This window comes from Oryx dammah, unplaced genomic scaffold (genome assembly GCF_014754425.2).
Source record: "Oryx dammah isolate SB20612 unplaced genomic scaffold, SCBI_Odam_1.1 HiC_scaffold_22, whole genome shotgun sequence".
NCBI lineage: Eukaryota > Metazoa > Chordata > Mammalia > Artiodactyla > Bovidae > Oryx > Oryx dammah.
The window spans coordinates 1,951,505-1,965,894 of NW_024070206.1; the positions used below are offsets into that span (position 1 = coordinate 1,951,505).

At 47.6% G+C, this 14,390-nt stretch overlaps 1 protein-coding gene across 1 annotated transcript in view; it reads right to left on the reverse strand.

Annotated features, from left to right (window-relative positions):
• Window positions 1-9,864: 9,864 nt before the first annotated feature.
• CDH20 (cadherin 20) overlaps window positions 9,865-14,390 on the reverse strand; it is a 54,836-nt gene continuing 50,310 nt past the window's right edge. The window contains exon 11 of the mRNA XM_040264272.1: window positions 9,865-10,370. Coding sequence (XP_040120206.1) covers window positions 9,865-10,370 — 506 coding nt within the window. The remainder of the gene's footprint in view (window positions 10,371-14,390) is intronic.

Consider the following 14,390-nt stretch of genomic DNA (forward strand, 5'->3'; position numbering starts at 1 on the left):
GTCTCTGCCAAGTCCCATAAATAATCTGTTCTCCCATCGTGCCTGAGGTGTCATGGCATATGCTTAGATCTGGGTGGGAGAGTGGGTGCGGCAAATGGCTTGGAGTTTACAGAGAATCTGTGTCCGCCTTGTAGGGAAGGGACACACTGTAAGCGTGGCAGGGTCCGTGTCCTCTGGAAACAGCCTCCTGCTCCTGTGAGGGGAGTTCACTGAGCTGTGCAAGGTCTCTGATAATGAAGTCCTCGCCAGAGACATTCATTTATAAAACTCTTCATGTCACAGTGAAACACACACTTTTGGTGCTTCCCAGGTGGCTCAGTGGTAAGGAATCGCCTGCCAAGCAGGAGACTTGGGTTCGATCTCTAGGTTGGGAAGGTCCCCTGGAGGAGGAAATGGCAACCCACTCCAGTATTCTTGCCTGGGAAAACCCATGGACAGACAACCCTGACAGGCTACAGTCTATAGGGTCGCAGGAGCCAGGCACAGCTTGGTGACTTAACGGCACTCAGACTTCCAGGACAGAGCGTAGGACTGAATGTAACGGCGGACGACTCCCTTTCTCAGGCGGCTCTCGTCCGCTGTCCTCAGGTGGTTTCACTGCCCACCGTGAAGGCCAGCCTTTAGCGCTCCAGGGCTTCAGGTAGACGGGCTGTGAGCCATCAACGGTGAAGGACACGTGGTGTGCAGAGCTCCTCACGTCATGGCTCCCAAGGGGGCCAATGGCATCAACATGTGGGGTGGAAGTTTTACACATGGCCCTGTGTCCTTTTCTGGTTTTAGATCTCTGCTTTGCTGATGTTTTCAATGTGATAATCTGCAAGAAAGCAGCAGGCACTGCCTGCATGCGGTAGGCGCTCGATAATTGGCTCTTTCCTTCCCCCTCCCTTTGATTTGGCTCAGAAGTGCAGTGGCGTCCCTGGGAGCATGCTGACAAGGCCCTGAGTCCCCTCTTGGGTGTAATTAATATTCAACCTCAGGTAATGCCCTGCACTTAAGAATCTCATCTCACACCAACCATCATATAGTCCAATAGCTGAAGTCCCAAAGTCATGGGCAAATGTAAAAATTTGAGGCTGATGAGGCCAGTCCTGGAGGTAGGCCCTGGGCCAGACAGACACTGCCCCCCAGGAAGCTAGTGAAGACTGGCGCTTAGGATGAGTGAATGTCACCGCATATGGGCCTGGCAGGGAACCACAGAGGACTGCATCCGTTTCCTGGGGCAGCAGGGGGATGTCAAGTACAGGAGACAGAAGGAAACCCCGCAGCCTGCTCGTTGAAGGTTAATTCTTTCACTTTGCAGTGCAGCTCTTCACCCGCCGCCACGCAAAGGGGCATTCGCTGGCACGGTCCGTGTGATCCACATTGCAGCCGCGTGTGGGGCCCCTCTTTGGACACTGGCTTTTGGCCCACGCTGCCCGAGGGCCAGTGGGCACTGAGTGCCGTTGTCAGCAGCTCCAGCCTCTCCCCTTTGTCTGTAATCTCTCTGCACGGGGTCACCTGAATGGAGGAGGCTCTTCTCAACCATCTGGTGATTCCGCCCCCGCGCCTGGAACCCTCAGCGCTGCCCGAAGGTCGCCAAGTCGGCGGGGGCGCCTGCTGCCACCTGCGACCTGCCAGACAGCGGGGCGTCTCCAGAGCCCGCTCCACATGCTCGAGCCATGTGCAAAGGCTGAGTGGATATGAAAAACAAATCCCACAAAATGAGCACACTATTCGTTAATTAATACATTACCTGTGTGTGGATGTGTTTCCAGCCAAAGTGACAGGGACACGTAAGGGGTCATGCTGAGTTATTTTTTGTGTTAAAATAGATCTTTAAAAAACATAGTTGTCCCTGGTGGTCCAGTGGTTAAGACTGTGCCTCCAAGGCAGGGGGCCCGAGTTCCATTCCTGGTCGAGGAACTAAGATGCTGCATGCTGCAGCATGGCCAAAAAATAAGTAAAGTAAGAATAATAAGGTAATTTAAAAATGTATTTATATAAGGTCTGTATTAGCTTCCTAGGGCAGCCAAAACAAATGATCACAAATTGGGTGGTTTAAAACAACGGAAATGTGTTCTTCCATGGTTCTGGAGCTACCAGTCTGAAATGAGGGTGTGGGCAGGCTTGGCGCCCTCTGGAGGGAGAACTGTCCCGTGCCTCTCTCCTAGCTTTCGCTGGGGGCTCTGTGGCTTGTAGACGCACCTCTTACATCGTCTGTCTCTACATCACAGGGTGGATGCTGTGCTGTTTTCCTCTCTGTGCTGTTTCTGCGTCCAGATTTCCCTCTTCTTATAAAGACACCAACCCTTGGACGAGGATTCACCCTAATCCAGTGTGACCTCATCTCCACTTGATATCTGTAAACAAAGACTCTATTTCCAAAATAGGCCACTTTCACAGGGACTGGGAGTTAGGACCTGAACATCTCTGTGGCAGACACAATTCAACTCACAACAAAGGCAATGCAGTGGGACTCCCCTGGTGGTCCAGCAGTGAGGCTCTGCCTTGCAATGCAGAGGATACAGATTTAATACGTGGTCGGAGAAGTACGATCCCACATGCCCTGGAGCAACTAAGCCCACGCGGTGTACCTCCTGAGCCCTCCAGTCACAATGAAGATCTCCCGTGGTGCAACAAAGATCCTGAACGCTGCAGCTAGACCCAACACAGCCAGATAAACAAATAAAAAGATGATGTAGTAAAAAATGGATAGCCTTTTTCAATAAATGGCACTAAAACAACTGGACATCCACATGCCAAAAAAGAAAAAAAGAGAGTCAGTTCATATCTAGGATCTACAAAGATAAAAACCAAATGAATTATAGACCTAGTGTAAAACCCGAAACGACAAAATTTCCAGAAAAAAAATTAGAGAAAATATCTGTGACCTTGGGAAGACAAAATATTTTTTTAGAAATGATACCAAAAGTACAATCTATAAGAGAATGAATTGATGAATTGGATTTCATGGGGAAAAGAAAAAAAACTCCTACCCTTCAGAAGGCATTGTTAAGAGAATAAAAAGGCCAAAGACTGGGAGAAAAATCTTGCAAAGTGTATACCCGATAAAGGACTCATAACCAGGAAATAAAAAGAAATCTCAAGTTAACAACATGGGAACATATAACTCAGTTAAAATGGGGAAAATACCTCTGGGTACTCCACCAAAGAAGACAAGTGGATAGCAAATAAGCACATGAAAAGATGCTCAACATTACTAGTCATTAGGGTATTGCAAACTAAAACCACAGTGAGATACTATTTTACAACCTTCCTACTATAATGACTAAAATGAAAAACTGACCACACCAAGTGTTGATGAAGATGAGGAAATGGAACCCTCACATACTGCTCGTAGGAATGGGAAATGGTAAAGAGACTTCGGGAAATAGTTCAGCAGTTTAGAAAAAGCAAAACTAGAACTGAAAACATAATACTTATCGTATGTTCCAGCCGTTCCACTCCTAATCATTCACTCAAGAGAAAACAAAAAAAAATGTCTATACAAAGATTCACATGCAAATGTTCTTAGCAGCTTTTAACTTCTAACAGCCAAAAACTGCAAATAATTACAATGTCCATCAACGTATGAATTGTTATGGACTGAATTGTGTCCCCCTCCACGGGGCCTTCCCCAGTGGCTCAGACGGTAAAGAATCTGCCTGCAATGTGGGAGACCTGGGTTTGATCCCTGGGTTGGGAAGACCCCCTGAAGGGAATGGCGGCCCACTCCAGTACTCTTGCCCGGAGATTTCCATGGACAGAGGAGCCTGGTGGGCTACAGTTCATGGGGTCACAGAGTTAGGACACGACGGAGTGGCTAACACTTTCACTTTCTGTGCCCCAAATTCATACATTGAGGCCCTAAACTCTAACGTGACTATATGTGGAGGAAGGAGGTAAATAAGGTTAAATGAGGATACATGGTTGGGGCCCTAATCTGATATGATTAGTGCACTTATAGGAAGAGACACCAGAGGCACTTGTCCCTGCCACCACGTGAGTGCTCAACTAGAAGGTGGACATTTGAGAGCCAGGAAGAGTCCTCACTGGAATCTGACCATGCTGGCACCTTGGTTTTGGACCTCAAGCTTCCAGAAATAACAGAAAATAAATTTGTTATTTAAGCCACCCAATTTATGGCCTTTTATTTTGGCAGCATGAGGAGACTAACACATGAATGAACAAACTGTGTTGTATCTACACAATGGTATACTGCTCATCATCAAAAAGCAATGAACTAAAAAAAAAAAAAAAAGCAATGAACTATTGTTGCACAGTAACATTAATGAATTTCAAAATAATAATACTGAGTGAAAGAAGCCTGCCCCCCTGCCCCCATCTTCTACACAAAAAAAGGAGCACACAGTGTATGATGACATTTATATACAACTCTAGAAAATATAAGCAAATCCATGGTGATAGGAAGCATATTAGTGTTGGCTTGCATTTGGGGAGGGGTAGGTGGCAGGGATGGGAAAGAGGTATTATAACTGGGTATGAGGAATCTTTGAGGGTAACATATACTTACTGTCTTGTTCAAGGTGATGGCTTCATGGGTATGTACATATTTTAAAACTTGTTAAATTGGATACTTTACCTGTAGTTGACTGTATATTAATTATACCTCAATAAAAATATACTGTATGCCTGCTATAATCAGATATTTTGCTAAGCATTTTCATGAAATACTTATTTCTGACAGTACTGTGTGGTAGGGATAAAACTGAATTTTGGAGAATGTTATACCTATATAACAAAAATTTTTTTTTATAGAGAGGAGAGGGATGGAAGAGAGAAAAGAAATGGTGAAATGAAATCCAAAGTGATTCTTGGAATAGAGGAAAGAGGCAAAGTGGAAAAAGGGGTAAGACAATATGACTGACTGCATTTTCCAGTTAATGGGCACATTGCTTTTTCTTACAATGTATCTTGATACTTTTTCCATTGAGGGGTGGAGTCTATGTTCCCTCTTGTTCATTATGGAGAAGCTTGTGACCACTCTAGAAGCCGTGTTATATGACTTCTGAAATCATAAAAGGGGATTCAGCTTCTGCCTAGTTTTCTTGTGACGCTCACTCTTGGAACCTACCCCCATGATGTGAGGACGCCCAAGCAGCTCGAAGGAAGTCTTGCTGACAGCTCCATCTGAGGTCTTCACTGATAGCCACACCAACCACCAGACAGAAAGGGCACTGAGCGTTTGGATGAGCTGAGTCCTAGCTATGGAGTCGCCTCAGCTAAGGTCCTGATGTGGAGAAGAGGTGTCACTAACACAGCCTTCCGGAATTCCCAACTGATCCACGCAATCTGAGAGCCCAGTAATTGCTGTTTTATACCACTTAGTGTCTTTTCATGCAGCAATGGCAGCAAAACAGTTGGCACGAAGAAAAGTGGAAGTAGTGAAAACTAGGATCCAATCCTCCTGAGAAGTAAGACAAGACTCAGAGGTAGTTTCAACAGCTTTGGAAAGTGGGTCCTTTCAGTGAAGTGCCCTAAAGTTTTGGGGGATGGAAAGTAGCCCTTATCATCATAGGTACCAGGAAGGTGACCACAGCAATTAAGAGCCTGGAGTGTAAAAAACAGCCTCATCATCAGTTATCTGGCAGTCCTTATAGAGAGTATGGACCAAACACATAGGGTGGGATTTGCAAGCTTCCTTTCCCAGGAGGAAAGATTTAAGAAAAACTGTGGTTTTGGTTGATGTTGTACTATAAATTAGTACTTACAATTTTTGCACAACAGGCACAAATGACAGATACATCTCATTAGTAGAACATTTTACAAAGAAGATTCCTTGATTTAATTTTGTTCACTCCCTATACCAGAACCTTGACCCTTAGGGTCAAGCAGAAGTCTCCCAAATCGAGGTATTTACACATAAAAGTATCTTGAAAGTTATTTGTTATGAAGGTGACAAATGGATTTGAGAGCGAGTCCATCTGCAAAAAGAACTACTTGTGAAGTGTATCCAAGGCTCCTGTAGTTCAGGCACTAGAAAGGAAATACTGAAGATTCTGACATCAAGATTTAGCTCTGGATCTCCAGTAGACTAGAAACAGCTTAGTCAGTGTGCCTATTCTGATTTTGGCTTGTCTGAATTTTGTTTTCAGGATTTATAGATTCTTTCCTGTGTAAACTACTCCCTTCTTTGTCTTTGTTATCTGCCGTGTTGGGATATTCTGCTTTTTCTAACTTTCTATTTTGTATTGGAGTACAGCCGATAAACAATGTTGTGAGTTTCACCTGAACAGCAAAGGGACTCAGCATTACATATACATGTATCTATTCTTCCCTAGACTCCCCTCCCATCCAGGTTTCCCAATATTGAGCAGAGTTCCATGTGCTATATAGAGGGTCCTTATTATTTTGCTTTTTAGAAATATTTTTTCATTTTCGTGTTTATTCATTTGGCTGCACGAGGTCTCAGTTGCAGCCTATGGGATCTTTTGTTCTGGTGCAGACTCTCTAGTTGCGGCACACAGGCTTAGCTGCTCTGTGACATGTGGGATCTTAGTTCTCCAACCAGGGATCCACCTGGCATCCCCTGCATTGCAAGGTGGATTCTTAACCCATGGACCACCAGGGAAGTCCCTATTCTGCTTTTCTGATTCAGAAAATTCATTGCTAAATTTGATCTTTGCTGTGTGCTTTTCAGAATACAGTTCCAGACAGAGTCTTATCAACTGATTTCCATAGGTGCTCCTTTTCCCTCTAGCATGTAAATTAAAGGCCAGCTGCTTTACCTGTTAACAGAGAACTGGCTGGATCACTCTCCAGCTCTCCTGCTTAAGCTGATGACACTGCACGCTGCCGGTTGTGATGGTGTTTTGAGAGGAACCAGCATTTGTGGTAAACTGTGGCAGTGGAAAGGGAACTCCAAAACTCATTTGGAGGGAAGAGTCTCTTTCAGCTTCGAGTGTGAGCTGAAATGTATCTCCTATCCTGTGCTCCTCCAACACTTCCTATGCTGCTGCTGCTGCTAAGTTGCTTCAGTCGTGTCTGACTCTGTGCGACCCCATAGACGGCAGCCCACCAGGCCTCCCCGTCCCTGGGATTCTCCAGGCAAGAACACTGGAGTGGGTTGCCATTTCCTTCTCCAATGCATGAAAGTGAAAAGTGAACGTGAATTTGCTCAGTCGTGTCTGACTCCTAGCGACCCCATGGACTGCAGCCCACCAAGCTCCTCCGTCCATGGGATTTTCCAGGCAAGAGTACTGGAGTGGGGTGCCATTGCCTTCTCCGAGACACTTCCTATATCACACCATTAAACATCCTCCCAGGAACCAGAAGCTCAAAGAGCTTCTGCTGAATCACTTCGTGCCCAGTATCATGGTGGACCACATTTGCAGGATGTGGGGCATGAAAACCCCCTGTGGTTAGACAGCTGTTCTGTTTTTAAAACACTTGTGAGATGGTCAAAAAATTATCCTCAGGGCTAGCAATAGAAAAGAATGTTATAGGGGTTAATTTGCCCATATTCACATAACTGGTATGTTGCAAAGCCTCGTTTGGACTCAAGCTCTTGCTTTTTCTTTGCTAAGTTTGTTTATTTTTACATCACACTTTGCCCTCAGAGAGGACGTGTAAGACCTGCCCTTCAGGGAGGAAAGGGCCAGTATGCTGAAGGCTGGCATGAGGATTTGCCTTAGAGGTGGCGTGCAGGTGCCAAGGCAGGTCCAACTCTTTGTGGCCCCGTGGACTGTGGCATGCCAGGATCCTGTGTCCTCCACCAGCGCCCAGAGTCTGCTCAGACTCACGTCTACTGAGTCAGTGATGCCAACACTGTCTTAGTGCACCACACAGCAAAGAACGAAGCACAGCCTGGACCACGTGGCTCTACTGATGGTGGGCGCCCCGGTACCAGTGGACTGGCAATCTGATCTTTGTGTATTTGAGAAAGGGAGACCATACAGCAGATGCTCTCAAAGCGGGGTGCCTGCCTGGGGGCTGACATTTCGCTTATGACAAAAGCCAATCGCGGGACTTCCCTGGCGGTCCAGTGGTCAAGACTCAGTGCTTCCATTGCAGGGGACACCGGTTCAATCCCTGGTAGGGGAACTAAGACCCTGCATGTCATGTGGCCACAAATAGATAGCTTAAAAAATGCAAATTTCCCCAGATATACTGAATGAGAAGCTCTGCGGGCAAAGACCCAACAAGCTACAGGTTGACAAGCGATCGTGTTCCAAATGGCCTGGCACACGTCAGAAGTTGAGGATGTAGAACTAAGACGCTCAGAAAACTATTTTCATTCACAACTTGCTCCCAGTGGTGAGGATGATTGTGTAACATATCCTTGAATAACAGGACGTCAAAGAAAGAGATCCCTTTCATCATGTACCCATTAAGCAGTTACTATGTACCCCTTGTTAGGAAACATATAAATATGGCTCCAGCCTTCTTTGAGCCCATCCAGTATCAACAAGATGTACATATTTGTTACGTATTTTTGGTAGATATTTGATTTGCCAACAAAACAGAGAGGAAAATAGCATCTCTGGTGGCTACCTGGAATACCCTCTCAGGAGATGAAAAAATATGGGCTAACCTCATTACTGTGTTGTTGCTGTTATCAAACCATCCTTCGGTCTTTTAAGAGATGGGGAAATGAAGACAATTCATGAACATCTTAACAGGGTCACAGTTTAAAGCATACATTCATTTGATCAATGACCAAAACAGAACGCACAGCTTCGGCCTTTGCCTTATGAATCAGCTCCAGCTGCGAGAACCTCAGACTAGGTCAGGATCACAAAACCATCTCTTACCTGCTCAGCAATTAAATGTGCAACAGACTTTCCCTTCTATTTAACTTTTATTAAAAGAAGTGCTAAAGGTACTGAGATACAGTACATCATATTTATTACCAAAATTATTAACAAATATACAAAACTTATACATGTAATTTTCTTACATCCATTTCCTCTCTATAATACTGATTTGTGTTCAAGTAGGTTATCTACAGTATGTAAACATCCCTGTGATTGACCTCACACAGATTAGGAAAGCCCGCTAACCCATGCTTTTATCAGATACTTCTTTTTATTTGGCTTTCATTTCGTAGCATCTAATCGTCACATTTGGCACATGGAAGAGACATCTACAGTGCAAAAGGGGCAGGTTTTCTGGTTTCCTTCCCAACAGTCTTGCAGGGGCACAGTTAAAGAGCCGAGGGAACAAGAGCACTCTAACTCGATGGAGGTGGATTGGCTGTGATGCCAGCAACTCTTGGTTCAGCCGTTCAGCTTGAGCTTAAAGTCAATGCCTCTTCCTTCTCCCACCCCCCATCCCCCCCATGCAATGCCAGTTAGGCCTTAACCTGGTCTTAAAAGGATGGAAAGGGATTCCATCCAGCCCAGACCAAGCGAGGTTAATCTCACCGAGCAATCATTCCGTGTTCTTCTGTGTGGGTTGGTTTGTGCAGTGCGATGCGCCCGCCAAATCCATACATGGAGAGAATAGAACATAACTTTTTTAAAAAGCCCCCAAACAGACAGGAGATTAGAACAGTCTTCAACTGCACTGAAAAGCTCAGCCTCTCTGAGGTGGCAACGAAGACAAACGCCTTCGTGAGTGGCAGAGACAAGCCAAGCCCGCCATGCGTAACCTCAGACTGCACGCCTTGGGATACAGGATCACAAAAATTTTAAAATAAAATAAAATAAAATAAAGGCCGTTGGCGGTTCTGCCCCCCTCTTCCTGTGTGTTTCCTTTTGAGGACGTAGCTTAACCTCACCGAGTAAAGCTGATCCAGAGAGAGCTCCGCGCGCCCCCGGCCGCGCGCGCCCCACGCCCTGGCTCGCGGGGCCCGGGCGCCTCTTCCGCGAGGCCGCGCCCAGAACGGCCGCTCTCGGCCGCGCGCGCGCCTCCCGGCTTCCGTCACCACAGGGGCGCGGGCCCCTCCGCCGCCCCGTAGAGCTCCGCCAGCTTCCGGAAGCGGGGCCCCCAGTCCGCGAGGAAGTCGAAGCTCTGCTCCGAGTCCGACGTGGCCGAGTGCAGGGAGCTGAGCGAGCCGGCGAGCGAGCCGTCGCCCTCGAACACGTAGGTCTGCAGGGAGTCGAAGGGCGGGGCCCACAGGTCCACGTCGGCCTCGTAGAGCTTGGCCAGCACGTAGCTGTGCACCGTGCTGCCGGCGGCGCACGTCTGGGGCACGTAGCGCGAGAGGCTCTCGATCTCGGGCAGCATGTCCTGCCGCGCCTTGGGCGCGCCGGCCGCCTGCGCCTCGCGGGGGTTCCACATGGCCGCGATGTCGAAGGCCTCGGTGTCCTCCTCGCCGCCGCCCTCGTCGTCGTAGCGCACGATGTTCTCGTGAATGTTCTCCTCGTCGTCGAGGATGTAGGGCTGCTTCCGCTGCCTCCGCAGGGACAGGATGAGCAGCACCAGCGCTGCGGGCACAGAGGGGCCGGGTGGGCGCGGGGAGAGGCGGGCGGGCCCTGGGGTCGGGGGAGAGGCGGGCGGGCCCTGGGCGCGGGGGGAGAGGCGGGGAGAGGCAGGGGGAGGCGGGCGGGCCCTGGGAACCGGGAGCCGGGCGGGCCCTGGGCGCGGGGGAGGCGGGGGGCTGTGGGGGCAGGCTCGGCGGGGCGGGGAGGCTCGGGGCAGGAGTCGGGGGCCGGGCGGGGTGTGGGCGTCGCCTCGCGGGCACGCCGTTCTCACTCTGCCTGCCGCGTAAGCGGAGCGCTTGCTGCGCCTTACCTGATGGGTAATTCCTGGTTCTAGTAGACGTGAGCGTGATAGACTCAGTCATGTGAGACTCTTGCGACCCCGTGGACTGCAGCCCCTCAGGCCCCTTTGTCCACGGGATTCTCCAGGCCAAGGACGCTGGAGTGGGGTGCTCTTCCCTGCTCCAGGGGATCTTCCCCACCCAGGGATTGAACCCGGGTCTCCTGCGTTGGCAGGTGGGTTCTTTACCACCGGCAGCCCCTGGTCTCTGCCTTACTTTATCGCAGTGAAATGCGTGGGGGTGTCTACACCCAACCACCCAAGTGTAACGTCTCATTAACCAGGCACAAAGCCCAGTGGCCCGCCATGGAGGATATGCTTAAGGATTGGGTCATGTCTTCTGACTAGTTAAGGACGCATGCGTATTTCTCTTATTGCGATATGAAAACCTTACTCTGTACGTGAAATCCTGCCTTTTTTTTACATTGGTGTCTCTATAGGATTCTGCTCTAAATCTACTGTTGACCCTTGAGCAACATGGATTTGAACTACTGGAGTCCACTTCATTGTGGATTTTTTTTTTTCCGGTAAGTACATGGTACAGGACTTGGGCTTGGTTGCCGCAGATGCTGAAAGGTGGATATTGTGGGCCAGCTGTTAAGCTGCACACCACTACAGGCAGGGCTGCACCCCTCGCCCGACCCCACCGTTGTCCAGGGGCCAGCTGCGATCATGTAGTGATGCAAATGCATATAGACACATGTGCTAAATACGAGCCAGAGTCTTTGTCTTTTCATGTTTTCTCCAAAAAATAAGAGCGCATGAATGACTGCCATCATCCAGTTAAGTCAGATTCCTCAGGAAAGCCTCCTTTAGAGAGATGGTTGTGGCTTTCCGGATCCAAGGGTGTTCAGGGAAGAGAGGGAGTGAGCAGTGGCATTTTATATAATTCATCATGTTATCGAAGAAGCACCACACTGTTAGATGTGCCCTTGCAGGTTTGGATAAAATTTTATCCCAACAAATCCCCCCCCCCCCCCGTATGTGTTCAATGGGGTTTAAAGGAGTGATAGAGATAAGCCTATTGAACTGTTTATCTCTGTGACTGAAAATGGTTTCCAGGAAGTGTCTTGAGGTTTTGGCTGTAGAACCGCTATTGATTTTTTTTTTTTTCCTGGTGTGCTTTGTTACAGCTGGTGAAGGTGACAGCTTGACAACACTGCACAGTAAGACCCCGGTTTATCCAAGGAAGGGAAATGGAGTACAGTCGAATGCCCGTTAAGATTATGGACCAACTTAAAGAAATCATAGTAGCGGTTTTTAAAACCTGAATGTGGACTGTGAGTTGCAATTAATAACGTTAATACATGATGTTTCCTTATATAGCTTGGGTGACAAAATGCACGCATAGGAAACAGATATAAACTCTTGTGTCTTATCTCTGTGTTGTAACCCAGCCTACAGAACTGTGGGATTTTGGAGAAATGGGCTAATAGGACTTCAAGGAAGTGGTGGCTTGAAGTGGACTGTGGTGGTTGGGGTGTGATTTGGATGGATGGATGCAGGTTTGCAAAATGGGACTGTAAGTGAACTTGCTGTGTTTGTGGGATTCAGGGAACAGTTACTAAACTGCAGTATTTTGGGGAGTTATCTGAAGCAAAGGGGAAACAAAGTTGAAGATGACATGATTTCTTCTTTTACAGGCTGGTGATCTCAGGAGATGGTAGACGTTAATGGCTAATATTAATTAGGCAGTGATAAGGACTGTCATAGAGCTACAAGAGTTTCACAGAGATCACAGAAGCAGGACCTTCTCCCTGGCGCGCTGGGAAGACCTCCCTACCAGAGACGCTGGAGTGACAGGTGTGGGATTTCAGAAAATGCTGGGAAGCAACTTAGAAAATCCCTTAAGTTTCTACTGGGAAGAATTCTGGTATCGCCAGAGTTTTTGCCAGTAGAAATTTCCAGTAGAGAATTAGGGACTTTATAGAGCTCTTAAAAAAATAAAGATCGCTGCATGTTTTATTTTTTAGGTAATCTGATTTAAATGGCTCAGAAGGTAAAGAACACACCTGTAATGCAGGAGACCCGGGTTCGATCCCTGGGTCAGGAAGATCCCCTGGAGTCGGGAATGGCAGCGCACTCCAGAGTTCTTGCCTGGAGAATCCCTTGGACAGAGAAGCTTGGCAGGCTACACGCCATGAGGTCATAGAAAGTCGGACAGGACTGAGTGACTAACACTGTCACTGATTTAGGTAATAATTATTATATAACCCCCTAAAAATCTAATTTTGGGGAAAATGACCCTATTCTGCTGAAAGGCTTCCCTGACAGAAGAGAATTGGTTCTAGGGATGCTTATGATTTAGGATCTATAGGCTCAATGCCTATGAGATAGGGTCTATGAGATTTTCTAGGAGCTAGATACATATTTGAGACATGAAAAAAATACATAGTCAAAATTAATATGCTTATATACTTGTCAACAAAATTTTTTTTGACAAATTAACTGCAATTCAATCTTACTCAGTTTTATGAATTACATTGAATGTGAAATGTGCACTTTTAGAAAAAAGTGCCTAAGACTATAGGGTTTTAGGACAGCTTTGCTAAGTTGAGATACTGAAAACTGTTTATTACACACAATTCAAAAGACGAGAAGTGATGGGTTAGGGAGCCGCAGGATGGATTGCCCCTTGCACACCACTTCTGGCCTAGGCGCCTCTTTGTACCACTCTCTAAGTCGGTCTCTCTGTAATGGTGGTTCCTTCTACTGTTTGTGGGATAGAGTGAATTTATCATGTAGACATTTCCCAAAGACAGAAGTAAGGACAGCCAGACTGGAAATTTCTCCTAGGAGCAAGTTTCTTCAAAGGCCTCTTGCAGGGTATCCTGTTATGCACTCAAGGACCCCCAGTGCCACCTTCTGGACACTCAGGGAATTGCAGGAGGGTTTTATTTGTCAATGTAGAAAGGGACCAGAAACCTAAGTTCTCTCTGATCCAGGGATTCAAGGACTTAGAAAGGCAACTTTATACTGTTATCTCCCTTCCCTTAGCACTGAGCTGAGACAACAGTAGTGAGCCACGTGGTGTACTTGAAAATGTTTTTTGAGAAGCATATTCAGCAGGCCTACTAGAAATGCAGTTAAGCACTGACATTTTGCAGTCGGGCCTTTGTTTGGTCTGACTCAGTCTCTTGGTGTGGAGGTAAACTTCAGATCAGGGCTTAAATTCTAATTTGTCCCCAGTGCTTTACTCTTTTCCCTTGTAGAATTCTAGGGTTTCTTCCACGTTGAATAATAATACTGTTTACGAAGTCCGCTTTTCTCTAAGCAAACTATCTATGCTCTGAATCCCCTCAGTCAGAAGAGGTGGGAGCTGTGCAGACATTTTCTTGGTTTCAGGGGTTGGCTTAGGTGTTTCACTGTTTGCTCTTGAGTGTGGATGTTGAGAATGATGGCACGCATGGCCTTAGGCACCACGGGGCTGGGTGGCCGCCTGGCAGGCAGCATGGCTCTAGGCGGGGAAAATCCCGTCCCAGCAGCGCCCTCCCCCGGGCCTGCCGTCACGCCTCCCTGCTTCACCAGCGGGGGCCCCGGGCCTGGCAGGAGGCCCCACACAGCCTGCCCTCCCAGCTACCCGTGTGGCTCAGTCTGAAACTTCTTTCAGCGCTCTGCTCAGAGGTGCTCTTACCAGTGAGGTCTTCCCTGACTGCCCACTTAAAATGACGCCCAGCTCTGTCTCC